This window comes from Herpailurus yagouaroundi, unplaced genomic scaffold (genome assembly GCF_014898765.1).
Source record: "Herpailurus yagouaroundi ecotype Mexico unplaced genomic scaffold, PumYag 187, whole genome shotgun sequence".
Classification (NCBI taxonomy): domain Eukaryota; kingdom Metazoa; phylum Chordata; class Mammalia; order Carnivora; family Felidae; genus Herpailurus; species Herpailurus yagouaroundi.
Window position 1 is genome coordinate 881825 of NW_024412418.1, and position 21423 is coordinate 903247.

General features: G+C 57.2%; 1 protein-coding gene across 1 annotated transcript; it reads right to left on the reverse strand.

Annotated features, from left to right (window-relative positions):
- Positions 1–1306: 1306 nt before the first annotated feature.
- Positions 1307–20999, reverse strand: CD5 (CD5 molecule). The gene is made up of 11 exons (XM_040494995.1): positions 20860–20999; positions 11515–11553; positions 8979–9290; positions 8405–8467; positions 7811–8143; positions 5476–5766; positions 4465–4590; positions 3687–3740; positions 2724–2843; positions 2045–2136; positions 1307–1707 (listed from the first exon to the last, which is right to left on the reverse strand). The coding sequence occupies exons 1-10, from the start codon at positions 20909–20911 to the stop codon at positions 2048–2050; spliced, it is 1479 nt and encodes a 492-aa protein (XP_040350929.1). The 5' UTR covers positions 20912–20999; the 3' UTR covers positions 1307–1707; positions 2045–2047.
- Between the last annotated feature and the right edge of the window lie 424 nt (positions 21000–21423).

The window sequence follows — 21423 nt, forward strand, 5'->3', positions numbered from 1 at the left end:
GTTCCGAGTCCAGCTCGAAGGACCTCTGAAGAGACAGGAATTCCTGCTCCCCGACAGCCCTCCCAAAGAAGGCTCTCCGGTCCCTTTTGAGGAACCCCTCCCCCCCTGCCAAGTGTAGGAAGGTGACCGCGTGCCCCTGGTTCTGGATCCCCAGCGTGTTTGGGGGCAGATCAGAGAGCTGGGCTTGGCCACTGGGCTCTCACAGGACTCTGGGCCCTGGGCAGGGGAGGACGGGAGGCCTGGGTGGAAGGTGTTGGCAGGGCGCTGACTAGATTCTTCTGGAAGGCCAGTACCCCTGGCTCCCCTGATTCTGTGGGCGCCCCTCCCCCATATCCTTCTAGTAACTTCCTGTCGCCTTTTCAGAGTTGGCGTCTGCAGCTTGGACCGTAAAGAGCTTTTGCACCCAGTGAATACAGTGACAGATGGCGTGGAGGAAGGCCCCAGACCCAAGATGCCTTCTTAGGGGACCAGTGCCCAAGGGCTTAGCGGGGCCCCGTGAGGCCTCTGCCTTTACTGGATCTTCAAGTTCCCAGTGAGATGCCCCCACTCTCACTCATCCTTCCTTCCTTTTGCTAAGGAAACCCAGGCACTCACTGCAGGGTAATGTGTGCACGTGTGCGTGTGCATGTGCAAGCATGATCTCTCTCTCTCAAATAAATACACGTAAAAAAAGAAGTTAGGGCGTCTGGGTGGCTCAGTTGGTTAAGCGTCTGACTTCGGCTCAGTTTGTGACCTAGCAGTTTGTGGGTTCAAGCCCCACGTCAGGCTCTGTGCTGACAGCTCAGAGCCTGGAGCCTGCTTTGGATTCTGTCTCTCTCTCTCTCTCTCTCTCTCTCTCTCTCTGCCCCTCCCTGGCTCATGCTCTCTCTCTCTCTCAAAAATAAACATTAAAAAATAAATACGTAAAAGATTAAAAAAAAAAAAGTTAACTGTGATTGGGTGAAACCACTACAGCTTTGAACTTCAAACTGCTGTTGGAAATAAAACCCCAAATCGGCTAGGGATTTCCTAGGTGCCCCCTTTGTGCCAGGCAGTGAGGTGGCACTTTGGGCTTGGCAGCCAGCGGCCCCAGAGATCTAGTGTTCTCTGTTAGGGAAGACGTCTTGGAGCAGGGGTAGGGGGAGAAGCAGGGGGGCAAAGGGTGGCCACAGAGGGAGGGTGGCGATGGGCTCCGAGGCAGGTGGCAGTTGCGGGCCACACAGTGGCTTCGTTTAGGGTGTGAAGTCCTCTGACCACAACAGCCACACCGATGTCCCCAGAGGGGTCCGGGGGCCGGACCCTGGACAGAGGATGTGAGGCCCTCTAGTTCTCAGGAAGTAGAAAAGCTGTTATTTACAAAGAACATATTAAACATCCACTGGAGAACTGAGCCCCCACCCCCACGGCAGAGAGGCGCTTCCTTGTTTGTCCTCACTGGGGGCAGAGTCTGAGGACAGAACTGATTCCTCTCGGCGCTGCTCCCCGCGTGTCTGTCTCCGGGCTCTGCCTTTCACGGCCCCCGCACTCAGAGGCGCAGCCGAGCTGTTTTGGGGGTCCTCATTGGGCCAGGCTCCCGCGGCATTCGGCGGCAGGGACGTGGGACATGTCGGAAGGCACCCTTGCCTCGGTCCATTTCCTGGTTCGGGGGCAGAAATAATTTCCAAGGGGCGAATGCAGAGTGTTCCGGAAAAAGGTCGGGCTCTTGCCGTTCTGTGCCTGGTGCTGGTTCTGTGGGGTGAGAAGGGAAGGAAACCTCACACCCTGGAGATGGTTCAGGGAGGTGGGGGGACGGGCCCCAAGCCCCCGATCTGATGGCAGGGACAGAGGGGTGTAGGTCCATCAGGAAGTTCACAGGGGCTCCTTTGGGTGGCCTTCTCAGATGGTCTTTAGGAGGCGGTGTTAAGGTCGACGATCCTTCTTCCATAATTGCCAAATCAGCGCCCATCCCCTAAATTGTTAACGTTATCCTCTCTCTCCACAGGAGTCAAGATGTGCCGAGTCCCCCGCTCTGGACGGGCAGGGTGGGCAGGAAGGGAGGGACGGAGGGCCGGGGAGCCGGGCTCACCTTTCACAGCCTCTGAGCCCCGTGCAAATCGTAGTCACTGTCGGAGGAGTTATCGGGCTGGGTGGAAACACGATGCAAGGCCCCTTCCAGAGCTGCAGAAAGAACAGAGGCCATTTGCAGCAGGCTCTATCCCCCCAGGCCACACAGAGAAAGAGAGAAAGCCCAGAAGCCCGTGGGGGTTTGAAGATCACAGGGGCTTTATGAGCTGGTGGCTGGACAGTCCCGGATCTGTTTTGATCAAATCAGCCAGCATTCGCTAATGATACTGAACTCCAGGCTCCCTGGGGCTTAATTGTTAGTGCCAGTCAGGGAGCATTCGATACAGGGCTCCTGCAGGCCGCAGATAGCTCTGTTCTGCCTCGAAAGAATCCGAGGGGCCTCGTTTACCATCCGGCCCTCAAGGCCCCGCAGAGAAACAGGCCTGTTAGGTCACAGCAGTGCCGCGGTTAATGGCATCCCCAGCTTCTTCTTCTCTCTAGTTGAGTGGCTCATGGTCTCCGGGGGGACAGCTCAGGCCTGTTAAGGCCGTATCCCTTCCGTACCCTGCTGTGACCACTGTCAAAGGTTCAATCGGAGCGCCCCCCACCTCCCGTCCCCGGGGAGGGGACGCTTCTCCGGGCCTTCGCATGACCTGTGCTCCCACCTGCCTTCATCCCCGGAAGCATCGGCCGCTGCTCACCTGGGCAAGCAGAGATGTGAGAGTTCCTAGGAGGGTGACTGTATTCATTCTCCACGTGCGACACTGCGGGGTTCTCAACCTGGGACCGGACGGTGGCCGTGTGGTTGCGATGGAAAGACACTGAACAGGTGCAGGAGATGGTGTCATTAACCTGGCTGCTCTGTCCTCTTCCTCCTTTCCCACAGGGGCCCAGAATTTCTATGGCACCCACAGCTCCTGGGATGCACCCCTCTACTCCTTTCTTCCAGGGCGGGCTCACGCTTGCAGGGGCCAGACTTTTAGAGCAGCTGGGGGTTGACCAGCAATCTGATTGGCGGGAAGGGCCTTCCGCTGGTCAGTTAGTCATTCATCAAACATGTATTAAACAGGGAACTGGAACACAAGTGCTAGGGGCAGATGCAGTCCCTCCTCTCCTGGAACCGAGGGCTTTGTCTTGTAAAACAAAACAGAACAGAACAAAAACCCTCCACAACACGGAGCCTTCTTGAAGGATCTGACCCTCGGCTTGCAAAAGGGAAGGAAGAACGTGGAGTGGAAAATGGGAGGGGGGCCGTAATTCCATCCGTTAGGGCGGAAGAGAGAGGATGAAGAACGAGGGTAGAGGATGGGCTAGCTGCTTCAAAATGTTTTAACACTGGCCTTTTAAAGTTGTTCCGTGATAAAGCTAGCTTGGCCAACCTTTCTTGCAGAAATGCCCGTTAAGGTTCTGATAAGTCCTGAAATAAAGAACCAACTCTAATTTTGCTTAACTCCTCCACTTCTAAACCTATGTGATCGTGGAGTCCTCCTTCCGGAGCACCACCTGTTCACACCTGGTGACCACAGCCCCACCTTAGGTGAGCACGGTGGAGGTCAGAGCCCTCAAGTAGCTGCTGGCTCCTCCCTCTGTGGTCAGCAGTGAGCCGTGACCCCTGTGGACACTGGCTGGGGCTGAGGGAGGACCTTGCCTCTGGGGACACTTACTGTTCTGGTTCATTCCTGTCGGGCCAATCCACTGGCGCTGCTTCCTCTGGCGGACTGGGCGACAGACAGGAAAGGCACGTGAGGACAAGGGCTGGGCAGGGATCGTGGGAGGGAAGGATGGGGGGAGGGAGCGGAGAAGGGAGGCAGGTGCAGCTGAAGGCAGGACTGCTGAACTTTGCCCCCTGAAGTCTTTCAGGGTCTCAGTTTCCTGACTTGCTCAGGAGGGTACCTGGACCAATCTCATGCTGAAGGAGCTTGTCTAGGGGCTGCTTCTCCAAGAGAAACAACCACAGGGCTTTAGAACCAGAACCTAGGAGGGCGCTGGGGACCCGGCCAACACTGTACCCCTCCAGGCCTTCTCTTTTCAGCCTCTCTAATCTCGCTTCCTGTCCCTGAAGAATTTTCTCCAGAGTTCTGCAAGGCTAGGATAACAGCCCCCTATATTCACGACAATCGCCCATTAGATGGATGAACAAACTGAGGCTCAGAGAGGAAGCCGCACGATCAGCATCCTGTGGCCGCCAGGGGGTGGAGCCAGGCCTGGGGCGTAGCACCGGAGGCTGGGGGCGTGCCTCAGTCTGAAGAATGGCCACGCCCTCCCCCTGCGTGCGCCAATCAGCACTTCTTACCATGTTCCTGACTTTCTCTTTCTGTTCCTATGGGCAGGAGAGCGGTGGGGCTGGGCGGGGCTGGGTGGCGAAGCAGAGGTGCCCTCCCGCCCACCCGGCTCCTCTTAAAGGGGCTTGAAAGGGAGGGCGTTTGGGGCGCCCGCACCTACATTTCTTCACCAGTTTTCGGTAGGCATGAGGGCCGCACACGACCAGCAGCACGGCCAGGAGCACAAGGCCCAGGATGATGCTCATCACGGTGCCTGCGCCCGGGCCTGCTGGGTTTGGGTCATGGCCTGGGGGAGACAGAGACGTCAGGGCGGTCCTGCCCGGGGTATCGGAACTGTAGGCTCAGAGAGAAGCTACTGGCCAGTTGGCTCCCCCGCCCCATCTGTACCCCTGCCCTTCCCTCTTGCTCCTTGCAGTAATTCACCAGCTTGTCCGGAAGGCAGTTATCTACTCCTCCTCCTCTCCCCCCTTTCTCGAATTCTCTGTTACCCATTCATCTGTCCCCCATCTGTCATCCAGCAATTCATCATCCAGCTATCATTTGCCACTCTTGTTCTCAACTATTTAACTTCCTACCCTTGCCCATTGCTTATAAGTGATCACCTTGCCATCATATTCTAATTGCCATCCATCCATCCATCCCTCCCTCTCTTTCACGCGTTATTCTTTTTTTTTTTTTAATTTTTTTTTTTCAACGTTTATTTATTTTTGGGACAGAGAGAGACAGAGCATGAACGGGGGAGGGGCAGAGAGAGAGGGAGACACAGAATCGGAAGCAGGCTCCAGGCTCTGAGCCATCAGCCCAGAGCCCGACGCGGGGCTCGAACTCACGGACCGCGAGATCGTGACCTGGCTGAAGTCGGACGCTTCACCGACTGCGCCACCCAGGCGCCCCAGTTTCACGCGTTATTCTATTACCATTTCTCTCTTGCTTTTCTATCTTCCATCCCGGAAGAGTAGAAGATAGGATGAAAATTCCCTACTTCATTGTGGTCAGTCTCCTATGTGCCGTTCACGTTCACTGCTGTCTGAGCACAGTCGCCCCTTCTCCCCCATTTGCCACCTCTCCATCCTTTTCTAGGGCTCCGGGGCTCCTGGATCCTGTCCTTCAGAAACATGCTCGCTGACTAGGTTCTAGAGAGAAAACCCACCGTGGGCCGTGGCCAACTCACATGTGACAAACACCCTCCTACAGTAGGCTTTTTTCTCTTGAAGCTGATAGCACTGGGACAGCTTCTCCTGGGGACAGAAGAGCCCATGGGAGGTCTCGATGGCATCCAGCACCCGGTAGGAGTCGACGCTGCCGCACTGCAGCTCCTGGCACACCTCCTCCCACCGCGCCGTGCCCTTGGGCCGGGGGCTGTCGCACAGGACTTCCCACTGTTTGCCCTGGCGCACCTCCACGGACCCCTCACACAGGCTGCGGCGTCCCACCAGGCGGCTCTGCACCTTGGGCTGGAAATCTGGAGAGGGGACGCAATGGAGGTCAGGTGGGAGGTTTGGAGGGAGCTCCCTCGGCCCCTGGCCTACACGCCCGGCCACGGGGGCCCCCAGGTCGCCGGCCAAGAGGGGGCCCCAGCGGAGCCCAGCTCATGGGCGGCTGGGAGCACCTTTCTTCCTGTCCTTCCCCCCTTCTTGCATCTTCTGGCATTTCCCCCATCAAGCTCTTTCCCTGGCACCTCTGGGCAGCGGCCGGTAGCTATCTGGAGGCGTGCGGGCGTGCGGCGCTTTCAGGGGAGAATCTGGCGGAGGGGAGACGCCCGCGGCAAACGCGGGAGGGAGTCGGCGCCCGAGCTGATGGAGGTAAGAGAGGAGCAGCGAGAAACAGGCTCCTCCTGGGTCCACTTCCCTCTGGGAACCATTCTCATTTTCCTGCTGCTCCTTGGGGGAGGGGGCCGGGTGGGAGTGCTTTTCCCGAAAGGAGAAACTGAGGCCCGGGATGGGACAGAACCCAGGAATCCTCTGCCCAGCCTCGAGGGGTGGGCTTTCATGAAAGGGCCTGGTCCTTTCAGAGAGAGACCCCGAATCCACTTCTGCGTGGCGGGGGGGGGCGGGCGCCGGGGGTCCACTGCCGGGGTCCTCAGCCGAGGCCCCCCTGAGCCGAGGCTCAGGGTAGAGTGACTTGTGATCCAACCGGCTTGGCCAGTTTCCATAGCAACATCTGTCTTCAAGGCCCCAGCAAGTGTTCTATTTAGAAAAGCCATTCAAAGGCAAGGCCTCTGGGTCTGTTTTGCAGGCTGTAGCCTGCTGGAGGGCAGGGGTGGGTGGGGCTGAGAGCCAGACCGTTTTTTTTTCCCTCATCAGGCCAGGAAACCCTGGGCCTGGGGTGGGGGTGGGGGGCGTGGAGGGGGCTGCTTCTACCTGGAGGGGCAGTGTTTTCACTCTTTCACCATAAGTATCCACCTGGGCTGGGGGTGGGGAGGTTGGCGGATGGGGAGGGGAGGGGTGGGGGTGGGAGCAGGTCTGCTAATGGGATAGCCCAGTGGTCCAGGGCAAAGCTTCCTAGATTCATGCATGCACCTCCCGCCCCGCCCAAGGACCCTGCTGAAATGCAGATCCGGGTCAGTCCAGGACCGCACTTTAGGCAGCCAAGGCTGAGACAGGTGGGGGCCTGGAGTGACACCGCTGGAGTAGAAATCCCAGCTGGTGCTCTGGGATGCTGGGCAAGACATTTAACTTCTCTGAGCCTCAGCTTCCTCATCTGTAACGTGGGCACAATAGCAGCCACTTCCTTGGGTTGTTGTGAAAATGAACGAATGTCCTGGGAGCGTCCCTGGTCCCATGTGAGTGCCGGGGAGGTATGACTTCTTACAGTCTGGACTCCACTAGAACCCTCCGGGGACGGGAACCCACCGCCTCCCAAGGCGTGCTAGGATTATTCTCAATCTGACCTGCGGTTCTGGTTTTGGGGTCCCCTAGGCCTTCCTCTTTGGCCTCCTCCCCTCAGCCACGTCGGATACCCAGGCTTCTGGTTGCCCTCCGTGCAGGAGCCTCCGCAGGAAGCTCTCGGAGGACCTGCTCTGGTCTCTCTCTGCCTGCTGTGCCTCGGGGACCTCCCGCTTGTCACCACCACTCCACCCTCTTCGGTCTCTGGGATTTACAAACTCCCCTCCGGCAAGGCTGCTTACCCTCCAAGCGCCCCGTCTGCTCTGGTCCTTGGCACAAGTCACAGCTCCCACCTAAAACGCCCTCTGTGCTCTGCTCCCCCCAAACCCATGCTCCTCTCCTCCTTCCAAACCTAAGGGAGACCTGGCTTCGTCCTGGAAGTCCTGCTGACCCCACCTTCCTGAGCGGCCGCCATGCCAGCAACGCATTGGGCTTGTTCGGTGTCACTTTGCAGGGACTCCCCAGGCGCTGGGTGTTGAGTTGCAGCCTCCCCACCCGGGCCTCTGTTTCCCTCCCGTTCATAGTGCCCAGTGCCCTGTGCTACATGCAGGGGTTTCCAGACACAGGCGTTGACTGACCGTCTGGGGGCGCCCCGTCCGGTCCTCACCGGGACTCACTCACCAGAACAGACGATGGCCAGAGCTTGGCCGCCCTCACGGGGCTGGACTTTACTGAAGCACTGCTCCAGGGAGGTACAGCTCGTGTTCTGGATCTTCCATCGAATTGGCAAGGGCCTGCTCTCCTCTGGGTCTTGGGCCCTGGCGGTGTCCTCCTCTGGCAGATGCTTCAGGAAGGAGCCACACTGGAGGGCCTCACAGATACGGTTCTCCAGGTCCTGGGTCTTGTCCTGCGCCTCGTAGCTGATGGCACCACCCCGGCTGCCCCAGTAGAACTCCACGACGCCGGCACACCGCAAGCCCCCGGGCCCTGCCACCAGCTGCAGCCTGGGAGGGGCTGCGGGGGGAGACAGAGGGCAGCAGGCCTGAGCTCGGCGGGGCTGGCAGTGGGGGCTTCCTTGCTCCCGGCCCTTTGGCTCTAACACAGGGACAAATGGAAGACTGGCCGACAGCCGTGGGAGGTGGTGAGGCCCCATATTGCACGGGACAAACACGAAGCCTTTCCACGTTTGTCTGAAACTCAAAGGCAACTGGGCATCCTGTGTTTTCATTGGCTAAATACAGCACCCTGCCCCCAGGGACCTCAGAATTCTCTTACCTGTGGGCTGCGGAGTGGTTGTGGGTGGGGGGGTCGTGGGAGGAGGTGCTGTCCTGGGCGGCTCTGCAATAAAACACACTCTGGTGAAGGAGGGACAGGAGCCCTGGGGAGGGAGGACTGGAGGTTTCAGGGAGAGAATGTGGGATGGGGGGGGGGAGGGGGGAGCGCTGGGAGCCCCTGGCAGTTTTGAGAAAGACCTGGAAGTCAGGATTTAAGTGCCACTGGCCCCGTTGAGCCCACTTGCCCCACACGTTGTCTCTAGGCCTCCTGTGGGGCGGGCAGCACCAGCCCATTTCACGGTGGGTACAATGAAGGTTAAGAGGAGACCTTAATGTTAGCAATCGGCAGAATCCGCTTTTGGGCCTCCTCCCTCCCACCAGACAGGTGCTCCCTCCCCCAAGCCCTCCCCCTCCAGTTCCCCAATGGTGTGTGTTTCTTTGGGGGGGGGGAGGTTATTGTCAATCAGGAGCTCCCTTCCACCTGCCTGCTCAGGCCCCAGATCCCAGGCCCCGGGGCAGCCTCCTCGGGGCTGGTACACAGGCCGAGCACACTGTGTGGCCGGCTAGTTACCCACCCAGGCAGATCAGGCCCAGAGGGTCCCTCTGGTTTGCGTTGCTGAAGCTGCAGTTGGAGAAGGACCCCACGAATCCGTGGCAGGTGATCTGGTTCTTGGGACTGTTGAAGTCAGGGAAGTGGGCAAAGGCCACGGCCTCCCCGCAGGACAGCAGGCGGCAGAGATTCGAGGCCTGCTTGGGGTCCTCCCAGTGGTTCGGGTTCTTCCCCCAGCTCCGGCTAGACACCGTGTGCCACGGTTTGTTGTTCTTGAAGGAGACCTCCAGCTGGCCCTGGCAGTGCGAGTTGGAGCTTGTCAGTCTCACCCGGAGCCCTGGGGGGTCAAAGAGGTGTATGCGGGTGGGTCAGGATGGGAAGGGCCCTCCGTGGGGGACCCCTCACGGCCTTCACTCCACCGGGTTCCCATGCCCAGCCAGGCTGTCTTCTGACCAACCCCCACCCCCACCCCCACCCCGGGGCTGCCTGCCTCGATCCTGGGAGCTCCGTCCTCTGGGGCGCTGCGGGGACTTCCCACACACTGGGGCGGTCCCCCGAAACCGGACCCCAGAGGATGGGGCTCGAGACCTCGGAGCCGACAGGAGCTCGGAATGGCAGGTTCTCAGCCCCCGTTCTCCAGCAGGATCGCCCCACTCCTGCAAATTCTGTTTCCATAGAAATAGGGCCTGGCACCCGTTTTGATTTTTCTAACTTTTAAATCAATTTTGTGAACACGACTTATACACAGTGAAATGCACTCATTTTAAGGGCACTTGCTCAATGGAATTTGACAGATGTACAGCCGCGTGTAAGCACCACCACGCTCGACTTGCAGCCCGTTTCCGTCACCCGGAAAGTTCCCTGGTGTCCCTGAATCCCGCCTCAGGCGACCACCGATCTGCTTTCTGTCGCGAAAGAGGAGTTTTGCCTCTTCTCAGACGTTATGTAAGTGGACTCGTTACCGTGTGTGTTTGCTTTTGCCGTTCTGTGTTTTTTGTCTGGCTTCTTTCTCTCCGTGTTTGCGGTTTCTCTGCATCCTGACATGTCTCACCTTCCTTTCTGTTGTGGAATAGTGTCTCACTGTGTGGCCAGGCCACTGTCTGTGCATCGAGCTGCCAGTTGGTTGCGGTGAACAAAGCCGCATGGAACATTCCTGAACTGATGTCTGTCTGTAGGGGCACGTGTTCCGTTTCTCATGGGTGAATACCTAGGGGTGGAATCGTTGGATGATAGGTAGGAACACGGAGGGTGTGATTTTATAAAGCTCCGTGAGAGGGAGAATAAGGGTATATATTTGCTTCTGCGTAGATTCTGAAAAGGGAGACAAGAAAGGAATCCATGTGGCCGTCACCTGGGGTGTTAGGGTGAGGGAAGGACTGGGCAGATGGGAAACAGAAATGGAAATGAGATTCTTCACTGTAAGTCTTTTTATATTTTTAAAGTTTTAAGCCAGGCAACTGTATTACCCTATTCAAGACTTTTTTTTTTTTTTTTTTTTTAATGTAAAAAGATTTTTCCAAGTGATTGGGAGGTAGAGATTTTCCCTGGTTGGAAACTTCTGGTCAGGCTGCCTTTTTCTTCTAGGCTTGGGGAGCAGAAGCACGGGGCTCGCTAGGGCTTGCCAAGGTCACTAGACTAGTTAGAGACGAAGGGGACTTGTTCCAACACCTGACATTGGCAAGATATCCTGAAGCTTTCCCTCCAGCGAGCAGACTAACTGAATCCCCACCAGGGAACAGATTTTTCTCCCCATTTTATAGGTGGGGAAATTGGGGCTTATAGAGGACAAGCCACTTGCCAGAGCTCACAGCTAGGATGCCTCTGTAGTCCCGCCAAGGCCCCTGCGGCCCCTTCTGGTTGCACGTGGCTTCGTGAGACTCTAGCCACGTTTCTCCCAAAATACATTCAGCATGATGTTATCTTAGGAGATGTGAAAGCGTGAGGTCTGGGGTGAAGCGAATCTGAGAACTGCTGAGTTAAAAAACAAAAACATTTAACAGGTTTCTTCCCTGCAGGACTTCTCAGGGGCTTTCCTAGCCGGCACACTGGTTCAGTCTCCAGTGAGTGACATGATATTGCCTACCTTGTATCCAACATGTTCCATGGAACCTTGTTTGGGATACACTAGCCTCTTCAAGTCCAACCTCGAAGGCAGGGCATTCGACCTGCTTTACAATCTTGTGCCGCCTTTCTGTGCGGCCTTGGCTGCAAATACATTTGACCGGGGAGATCCGGCAGGACTGAGAAGGAAACAGGACTCTGCAGGGTGCATTTATGGGCCAGTATGTTTTCTATGCATGGTGAGTGGGTTATAATGATAATTATCATGAGGACTGGCATTTTGTATGGTGCCTTACGGCCATCGAGGGCATCCATCCGCACATGGGCGTCTAAGTGTGTGTGTGTGTGTGTGTGTGTGTGTGTGTGTGTGTGTGCTGGGGCTCGCTCCCTCTGCGGGGTGGGGTTCACCCTGGCAGGTCCCCCTACAGCCTGATGGAATCACAGCCCCACCCCACCCCCAGTCACCCCCTGCTCCAGGCCTCTGTATGGCCCTTCCTTACCTGAGTTCTCCACGTTGGGCCCTCCCAGGCAGGAAGTGACTGCAGAAAGGAGAGAGGAAGATCAGGATGTGGAACCTCCTTCCTGCCAACCCCCCCCCTTACACCCTGAGCACACAGCCTGAGCAGTGGCCTCTTCTGCGCCCCCCAATATGGGGTTCAGAGGCAGAGAGTTTCATACTACACGTCAGAATCCCTAGGAGGGTCGTGAAACCAATTTTGTGGGTTGCAACGGTCAATTTTTTTTCCTGTTTTTAAACTTTTCTTTTAAAACGAACGTCAGTAACATTGATTTGCCTTTAGTGCACAGATCTATAAATGTTAACACATACATAGATCCGTCTGATCACCCTCCTGGTCAAGGTAATATTTCCATCGCCTCCCAACGTTTCCTCGGGCTATCCCCTTGTAGCAACATGCAGGCTTACAACCGTTAATTTCTTAAAAATTATTTAGTAATAGCAACCATCAAATCTTGGCAAACTGAAGTGAACTAGAACAGAGAATGACTGTGAAGATAGGGATCACTTCTTAGTGCATTCGGCTGCACCGTAAAACTGTCGCGGGCGTTGCTTTCAATCTAAAAAAAAAAAAGTTCGAAATTCAGGGGCACCTGGGCGGCTCAGTCGGTTAAGCGTCCGACTCAGTTTTGGCTCAGGTCGTGGTCTCACAGTTCGTGGGTTCAGGCCCCGCGTCGGGCTCTGCGCTGACAGTGTGGAGCCTGCTTGGGACTCTCTCCCTCTCTCTCTGCCCCTCCCCTGTTGGTGCTCGCTCGTGCACTTGCTCTCTCTCTCTCTCTCTCTCAAAAGTAAATAAAGCCGTTAAAAAATAATTTAAAAAAAAAGCTTGAACTTCCTGGTTGTAGAGAACCAGAGAAATGACCCAGAATGGGCAACCCGGGCACCATTTGTTACTTCTTAGTCTCCCCATGGCAGGATAGAAATGACAGTGATTTTTTTTTTTTAAATTTTTATTTTAAAAAAAAAATTTTTTTTTTCAACGTTTATTTATTTTTGGGACAGAGAGAGACAGAGCATGAACGGGGGAGGGGCAGAGAGAGAGGGAGACACAGAATCGGAAACAGGCTCCAGGCTCTGAGCCATCAGCCCAGAGCCTGACGCGGGGCTCCAACTCACGGACCGCGAGATCGTGACCTGGCTGAAGTCGGACGCTTAACCGACTGCGCCACCCAGGCGCCCCTTTTTTTTTTTTTTTTTTTTTTTAATTTTTTTTTGACAGTGATTTATTTTTAACAGCTCCCAGCTTCTAGAGGAGGAAGTCGAAGCTCAGAGAGGTTGGGGCTGGCTCAACGTAAGGCACAAAGGGGTCAGCCGGCCACTGTCCCAGCGAACACGGGTCTTAGGGATCTGGCCTCCCCTCTGGCGTGGCTCCTGCCCAGGCACGTTCAACGGTAACGTGGGCCAGTTGGGACGTCGGGCCTTCTCCCAGCCCCTTCTGACTGCTGAGTGGGAAGCTCACGGAGCAGCCTGTGGCCAGTTCATCTGTGGCTGCCGTGGAGGTTTGATTTGGGCCGGCAAGGGACGGAGTGGGGGGCACGCTCGTGTGGCCTCAGAGCCCACCCCCCGGGTTTGCCACTCAGGTTTGTCAGGCATGAAGTAGGTGTTTTGATTTCCATCTGCCTGACTCCCAGGCTTGCTTTCTCGACTGGGATCCAGGGTCACTACTTTACAGAGCAAATAGTTCCGTTTAAGTTGCTTTGGGGAAATTACTGTCGGGTGTTAAAAATGTGTTTTGGGCGCCTGGGTGGCTCAGTCGGTTAACCGTCTGACTCTTGACTTAGGCTCAGGTCGCGATCTCACGGTTGTGAGTTTGAGCCCCGTGTCGGGCTCACTGCTTTGTCGGTGCAGAGCCTGCTTGATATCCTCTGTCCTCCTCTCTCTGCCCTTCCCCGCAGACCCTTTCTCTTTTTCTCAAAAATAAGTCAAGATGAAAAAGAAACATAGGTGTGTTTAAAAAAGCCTGTTTTTGCCTGAGTGTTCCAGAGGCAGTGGTAGCATTTTAAGGGAAGACATGCCCCAGCCAGCCAGCCCTCTCCCCGCAACCAAGACCCCTTGTGATAAAGCCGTCAAGGCACCGTGATGCTCAGGGCTGGTGTCACCGCTGGTGGAGCTGGTCAGGCCTGGGGAGGACGGCGGGCCTGCCGGGGAGGAATGGCTGCCTGTCTGGGATGCTTGGAGAGCCAGAGAAAAGGGGTCTCACCACTTCTCTCTCCCCCTGGACACCGTCATCTTCCCAAGGTCACCATAGTCAACATTCATTAGTAACAGAAGCGAACAATTATTGAGCACCTACTGTGTACTCAGCACTCAGGGTGGTTCCTTATGGACATCATTATTAATCTCCCATACGGCTCTATGATGCGAGTTGAATCCAATCATGGTGCAGATACTGGGAGAGGGAAAAATGCTTTGTCCAGGCAGATACTGCCAACAACTGGATTCAAACTGTGAGTTTGCCTTCCGAACCCATGCTCTCTGTCACCTAGTTGTGTCTCCAAAGTGCCACGTTTGGGGATGCGGAGATGAACGTGCCCGAGCCCCTGACCCCGAGGTGCTGGAACCCTCAGACATTGAATCCTCTGCGGGGAGGGGGTGGACCAGACCATTCTTGCAGATCTCACACAGAATGGCCCAGGCCCTGCTTAGAGAACATTCTTGGGAAAGACTGAACAAGATAGAGAACCAAGTAAAGTCCCTAAATGCTCTGCTGAGGAAGGGCGTCTAGGTAGCCCAGGGCTTTGTCTCTCTCTGGGTGCCTGATGTTCTCAGTAGGGCAGCATTTCCTGGCTCGTCCCTCATCCGGGCATCTGTATACATTAATTCTCTCAAACTTCACCATAGCTCTATGCAGTAGGCATCATCATTTTGATCCCCATCTTATGCGTGAAGAAATGGAGAAAGATTGGCCAACTTGCCAAGCCGCTGATGACTGTTGGGGCCGGTTCTCCAAGCCAGGCCATCTGTCACAGACTCTGCGCTCTTGACTGCTGGGTCACACTGCCTCCCCTCCCTTCAGAGGGAAGGCTGTGACAGCCTGCCCCGTGTTTCACCAACATCCTGCATGCTTCGGGATGTGCAAACCTGATGAGAGGGAATGGACTTGAAATTCCGTTCAGTTAGTGAAACGTGCCATGGGGAGGCTTGTCCACGAACTTGCTCTGTGACCTTGGCCAGCCTCTCTGGACTTGGCTTCCTCACTGTAAAATGAGGAAGTTAGACTCCATGATCCCTCACCTTCCTCTCGGTTCACACCTCTCTGATCTATAATCTTTAGTTCCTGGTGTATCTCAGTGGCTGGCAGGGGGCCAGGCAGAAGCGGACGCTGAGATTCTGTGTGTCCAGAGACAGGTTCAGGTTTATCATCGTCCGTGACATTTTTTTTCATTCTTTTAGCTGCTTCCCACAGGGGTCCAACAACTTCCTTCCCTGGGACCCTGCAGACTGTGCTCAGGTTCTCCTGAGACCCTCTGGGGCTGCGGCTTAGCCGGCCCCCCCGTCTGCAGCCTGAGGCCCAAGGCTCTATGGCTGCAGAATCTGCAAACAGAAGCCTGGAGCCCCGGGAGACCATGAGGGACGCGAGGCATGGACGCGTGGTGTCATTTCCTAATCCGCCATCCACAACTACAGCCGAGCAGCTGGGGCCAGGACTGAGAATCCTCCAGAGGCCCCTTCCCTCCCCTGTCAGCCTTCCCTCGGAGCCCCACTATTTCGGGCTTGGAGTGGCCGAGCCCAGGCAGAGCGCACGGCTGAGAAAGTCTGAGAGAGAGAGAGAGAGAGAGGCTACGTTTTCGCTCTCCCGGCCCCTCTCTTCATCTCCACATTTGCAGAGCGAGGCACCCTACTGTCACCCCGTGTCCGGAGGGCCCCCGCTTCAAACACATGATGGGCTCTGCAGCGAAGCACATGAATTTTCACACTAGGTAGGACGCGCGAGATTATAAATAGCCCCCCGTTTGTTCAGGTCAGGATTTGCCCCAAGGGCGTTTTCCAGAAATCTACAAACGTTTTTTTTGGGGGGGTTGGAATTGCAGATGCACGTTCGTGGGCCCGTGTTAGCGGTTCCACTCGGCGGTACTTAGCAGAGCTGGGACTGGGCCCAGGCTGGCCAGCCCCGGGCTCACTCACAGGCCCTGCCGGGACCCACGCACATTTGTCTTTGCAGCCACCATACGCTGGCAAAGCAGTGGAGGCATGGCGGCAGGGTCCCAGGGAAGGGCTGGGACACCACGGACAGTCACAGTGACAGCGAACGTCGATGGAGCTCTGACCTTGAGCAGACCCCACCTCCTCTTGACAGCCTCACTGAAGGGGGCCGTCACCACCCGGTTTCCCGGATCAGCCAGCGGACGGACTTCGTGGGGCTTGGCGGTCCTATGCTCCGTTTTGCCATAAACAACGATTCCCTCGAATAGTCCACACACGTCTCACCGATTTCCAGCAAACACCACACGTTGGGCTGCCTTCTGGGGGCGTTCTGGATTTTTCTTCCTTTTGTCCTCTGATGAGAGGCTGACTTGGAAGGTCAGAAGCCCCCCCTTTTCTGAAATGACGCTAATCAGCGGAGCCGTGTCTAACCCGAGTCTGTATCAAGGCTTCAGGGAAACAGAGATCACAAAGGCCCCCAATTGCGTTTCTCCATCGAGCACCAGACGAAGTGGTTGGTTTTTGATCAGGAGTCTTTTTATGTGCAGAACGTGGAGAGTCACACAGTTTGTAATCCCGCGCAAGGGGCCTGCGCCGTCCCACCCGGCACATGCCGGCCGATCGCCGGCAGGACGACAGGCACGGTCTACACTGTGATCGCTCTCTCGCTGGTGGCCTGCTCTGTCCAACTGAATTTGCCTGAATTTCATGCCACACATGCGTCTCCAAGGTGACAGCGACAAGCCCTCCGTTTTGTTCAGAGCTTCGCACGTCCCAGAGTTTTTTTGTACCCACAGCCCCGTGAGGACGGGCCCATGCTCATTCTCATTTTTTTTCAGATCGGGAAACTGAGGTTCAGAGAGGTCGAGCGACTTGCCCAAGGGCACACAGCTTGCTGATGGTGGGGTCAGGACAAGAAATAACATCATCTTCGCTTGATAAGGCCCTATGGGAATCTGCCACCGGGAGAACCAGGAGCCTGCTTACCCCTGGCGTACAGATAGGGGACACTGAGGCCAGTGAGGGAAGGGCTCACTCTAGATACCTCCATGGGAGTCTGTGGTGGTGCAGGACCCTTTTAGCCTCTGCCAACCACCACCAATTCCCTACCCTGTCCCACCGCACCTGTCCCAGCTGTACCCCAAGGGAAAAGGGAGTCTCAGCGTCCCTGTGGGAACCGGATGTGATGTTGACGGTGGTGGTGGTAGCTAGGGAGGAAGTGATTCAGGGCCCTCATCCCTCATCATCCCTCAAAACCCCAAACCAGAAGTCTTTTTCTGGTGCATTTGGCGGGAAGGCATTTGCAGCCTTTATGGGTCTCTCTTAGTGCGAATTCGTGTTTCACTGAATGGGAACATGGGTGTTGCCCGAGACCTCGTCGGCGTGCAACGAGCGCCCAGCACATACACGGTATGACCTGCGATCTGGAAGATTCTGAGTTCCCAAATGATCTGGCCCGAGGCTCGGGATAAGGGTGTGTGGACCTGGGAAGGTGAGGGGGACCATTCCTTTCGAGGGCACTTATCCCACTTCCTCTTCTACTCTTCCTGCACGGCCCCTCCCCACCAGGCTGGGTGCCCACAGGCCCGTCTGCCTGGATCGTCCTCACCAGTCCCACCCAGTGTGAACACTCACTTCCTACAAGCATTTGCCCAAATATTATCTCCTTGTGAGATGCACTGCCCCCTCCCTGGGTAAGCACAACCCCCTCCCCCCAAACTGCCCTGCAGCACTCCCAATCCCCCAGCCCCACCCCACGCATGACTTCCCAGCACCCAGGCCATCACTGGTCTTCCCATCACACCCCGACTACTATCTTGGATCCACCAGGGAAGGGATCTCGATTGTTCAGTTGTGTCCACAGCACTTAGAATAGTGGCCGGCATATAGTAGGTGCTCAATAAATCCTTGCTGTCTAAATGAATGGATGAGCCACCTTTAACAATTGCATTGTCCCTTAAGGTGGGCACGGTCGTCATCCCCAATTTTGAGATGAGGAGGCTAAGATTCTCGTGTTCTTGTCATCTGTGAGTGGCCCGATGGAAATCAAACTGCAGTCCGCGTTACTCCAAAGTCCCACAGGCCTTCACACACGCGCACGTGCACACAACCCATATGCACACAAGGACGCACACAGCACGCTCGCACGGGTTCATACACGCACCCACGATGCGTGCGCACACACGGAGTAGGTGACCCATCAATTTTATCAGGCAGAGTTGAGGTCCCTCCTCGGTCTCTGTGGGGAAAACCCTGCTGAGGTGTTGGCGCTGGACAGAGTGACCGGAAGGGCCAGGGACAGCCCCTGAGCCCCCAGGTCCCTCTATTCCCTGGGAAAAGAAGCTGGCCGTTTGCTTTGCTCCCAGAACTAGCAAGACCCTCAGCCTCCACATCGTGGAACCGCGGACCGGGCAGCCTGCTCGCAGCTAGAGCCCCTCTCCCCTCCTCTCCCATGGATGCCCAGCCCCTCTTGGGCCTGTCCTGACCATTGCCTGTGCCCCCGCCAACCCCTGGGCACACTTCCCTCTTTTCTCTGCCCGGCTGGCTCTTTCCTGCATCTGCTTGGCCACTGAGTCTCAGCTGTTGTCTCCTTCGTTGTACTTAGCACGAGCTCTAGAAACTCGGGAGTGTTTGGGTGCTCTTGTCCAGGGCTGGCTGTCCCTAGTGCGTTTACACAGAGCTGGACACATGCTGGATGCTCCATGAATATTCGTAGATGGAGAAACGAAGGCGTGAATAGTCTGTGCAAAGGGACTGGGGAAGAGAAAGATCGATGGCCAGGCTAGCGTCTGGCAAGACTCTGCTTCCCCAGGTCCTCCATCACCTTGTTTCCTGCTGACTCGACCCTGGTGATGATGATGGTCATGATTGCTACGACCATCAGTGCTTGCTGGGCACCTACTACCCTCTAACCGACCTTCCTACCAAAAGCCCTACGTTCATTGATTTGTTTAATCCTGATAAGTCTCTATGGGACCCCTGCTCTTTTATTATTCCCATTTTGCAGAGGAGGAAACTGAAGCTGACAGAGTGGTCCGAGGCCGCCCAGCTGGCAAGTGGCGGACCAGAATTCAAACGGCAGAGCCCATGACCTTGCCATGCTTCAGTGCTGGTGGCTGGGCTGGACCCTCAGGGCTGCCTCCGCCCTCCTCCCCCTTCTAGGTGAGCCCCAGGCAGTTTGGGGTTAAGGACAACGACAGGAGGGAGCGGCTGTCACTGTCACCCCAGGTGTACCGCGGGCATCTTCATGCCCCAAAGGTCCCCAAGTTGCTGGCACAACCTTGAAGGCCAGCCAGGAGACGCAGCACCCCCAGGGGTCTGGTGGTGGGGCGTCTCCTCCTGGAATGGCTCAAAGGGTATGTGTGCTGTTTGCCCCCAGCCCCAGCTCTGGCCCTCGGGGTCCCCTGCCCTTGGTGCTCCTATCCGCAGGTGGCAGTTATGTTTTGCCGCCATTTTCTTACTTGTGTGAGTGGCTTTGGGGTGTCTGTGCTCTTCGGGGACAGGGAGCCTCCGTGACAGCAGGAGCGCTGGGCCAGGGTCGGCTCTGCTGCTCACTAGCGCCGTGCCCTAGGCCTGCCTCTCGGCTTTTCCGGAACTCAGTTTTCCTGACTGTAAAATGGGGGCAACGGGCCCGCCTACCTCACAGGCTGTTGTGAAGCTTACAGAAGAAAACGGCTTTACGCGTCTTTTGCAAGCTGTGACCCACCAAACAATGGGAATGTTTATTACCCACCAGTTCACACAAACCCACACCGGGAACCATGAGCTCCTGGGGTTCCAGATGGTTCCCATACTCCCTGTGATGGGGCTGCCTCTAAGTCTCCCTGGCTCTGGGCTCCACGGGGCTCCACTGGGCTCAGGGAGCTGCCCGATCCTGCCAGGACCTGGCCCCTTGATGGCATTCGGATGGGAGACCCATGGAGCAGGGTCCCTCCCCCAGCCCCAGCTGGGAGCCTGGCCAGCCTCCCTGCTCCAGTCGGGTCAGAGGCCACAGGTCAGGGACAGCTGAGGGACCTCGGGGTCCATCCTAGGAATCCTCAGGGCCAAGGAAGCCCCAGCAGCAACTCAGGAGGGTCCCACCTCCCTGGGGACATCTGCCCTGGGGACAGGAGGCATGGATCTCTTGCAGTTTCATGTTAAAAAGTGCCATGTGAGCCTGTGTGTGTGCACATGGGCCATCGTCCGTGTGCGGGGGGAGGTAAACCTACATTTGGAGACCATGTCTGGCCCGTGAAGACACACACACACACACACACACACACACACACACACACACCCCTACATACACATACACACATTCGTACCTGCTCACACACATATACTCAAACGCTACGCCCCAGCCTGTCTGGGAGGGCCTGAGGCTCCCTGCTCAGGCAGGCCATGGTCCCCGCGTCCTTTCCCTCCAAACTGGGAAACCGCAGCCCCCTCCAGTTCCCACCTGTCCCGTAGGCAAGCATCTCTCTCGCCCCACGGTAACCCCCAAACCCTTGAGAAGGGGGGCAGACCTCGTCCAGTTTACCCCCTGCTTTTCATAAATGGGGAGACCTCCAGCTTCTACCCACTCCCTCCCAGCAAACAGGAGGCCCCAGACTCACCCACCCCTCAGCTCCTCAGAGGCCCCGGGGGGCTTTCACAGTGGCCCAAGAGCGGACCCAAGTGCGTGCTCACGCCCTGGCTGGTGGGCCTGGCTGGGGCTCCCCTGGGACAGAGCGAGGGAGACTGGCACCTAAGGGTGCATGTCTGACACATGCCCAGCTGTGTTCTCAGAGGCGGCCCCCACCCTGCCTGGGCCCACTGTGCTCGGAGCATCATCAGAACTGCCCAGGAGACCGTGAGTCCCCATCCCTGGTGCATCCAGGTAAAAGGTGGGCACTCAAGGTTGGGGGGGGGGTGGCGGTCCAGCTGCAGAGGACGCTCGGGCCAGATGGGCACTGGACGACTTGATTTCTGGGCTGAGAGTCTGATGGGGCACGGGTCCCACCTGAAAGGGTGCGGGAGCGAAGCAGAATGGGGGGCGTGCAGTGAAGGGATGGGGTGGGGGGGACTGGCAGCGTGGCCTCAGCCCTCCCTGATGCTCCAGAGAGGTGCCATGTGGGCCTGAGTCAGACCAGAGCAACAACTGGCATCTTCTCCCTTGCACCCCTGAGTCCCAGTACCCGGTACATGCCCCAGGCGGGGTACTCACCCAGCACCCCCAGCAGGTACAGGGCGGCCAGTGGTGGTTGCTGAGACCCCATGGGCGCGGCCTCCTCCTGCCTCAGCCTCGCCAAGCTCGGCACCTGTGGGCGAAGGGTGTCTGGTTCCTGGGTCTCCCTCTCAGGGAGGAGGGGTGGGGCGGGCCGGCGCGGGCAGGGGTGGGACAGGGGAGCAGGCAGCGTGGGGCCCGCGTCATCCGTGTTTGAAGTTGAACTGTCAACTTCCTCCTGGCAAAACCATCTGCCCCAGTTCGAATGGCGGCCCCGGCCCCTGCCAGCTTCCTGCCTGAGGCGCACCGGGCTGGGGCCGCGTCCCCCCACCCGACCGCAGGACGCCGGGCCAGGCTGCGGGCCACACCGCCTGGCGGGGGTGCCACGGTGTTGGGGAGCTCTCGGCCGGGCTGCGGAGAGGGAGGAGGCCTGGCCCCCACAGAGGGGAGGCCCGAGGGGGGACTGAGGGGGCGGGGGACCAGTCCCCGAGGCAGGGGTCGCACTGACATGGCACTGAGCTGCGCTAGGTGGTGAGCAGGGGAGGTTGGGGGGGGGGGCCACAT

Bases quoted from the DNA above. Each gene is read 5' to 3' on its own strand.
- CD5 (XM_040494995.1), bottom strand. From the start codon at position 20,911: ATGGGGTCTCAGCAACCACCACTGGCCGCCCTGTACCTGCTGGGGGTG. The intron at 9,291-11,514 runs GTAAGGAAGGGC...TTGACCCCCCAG, and splicing joins GCCCAACGTGGAGAACTCAG to GGCTCCGGGTGAGACTGACA. The intron at 3,741-4,464 runs GTAGGTGCGGGC...TCTGTCGCCCAG, and splicing joins CCGAAAACTGGTGAAGAAAT to TCCGCCAGAGGAAGCAGCGC.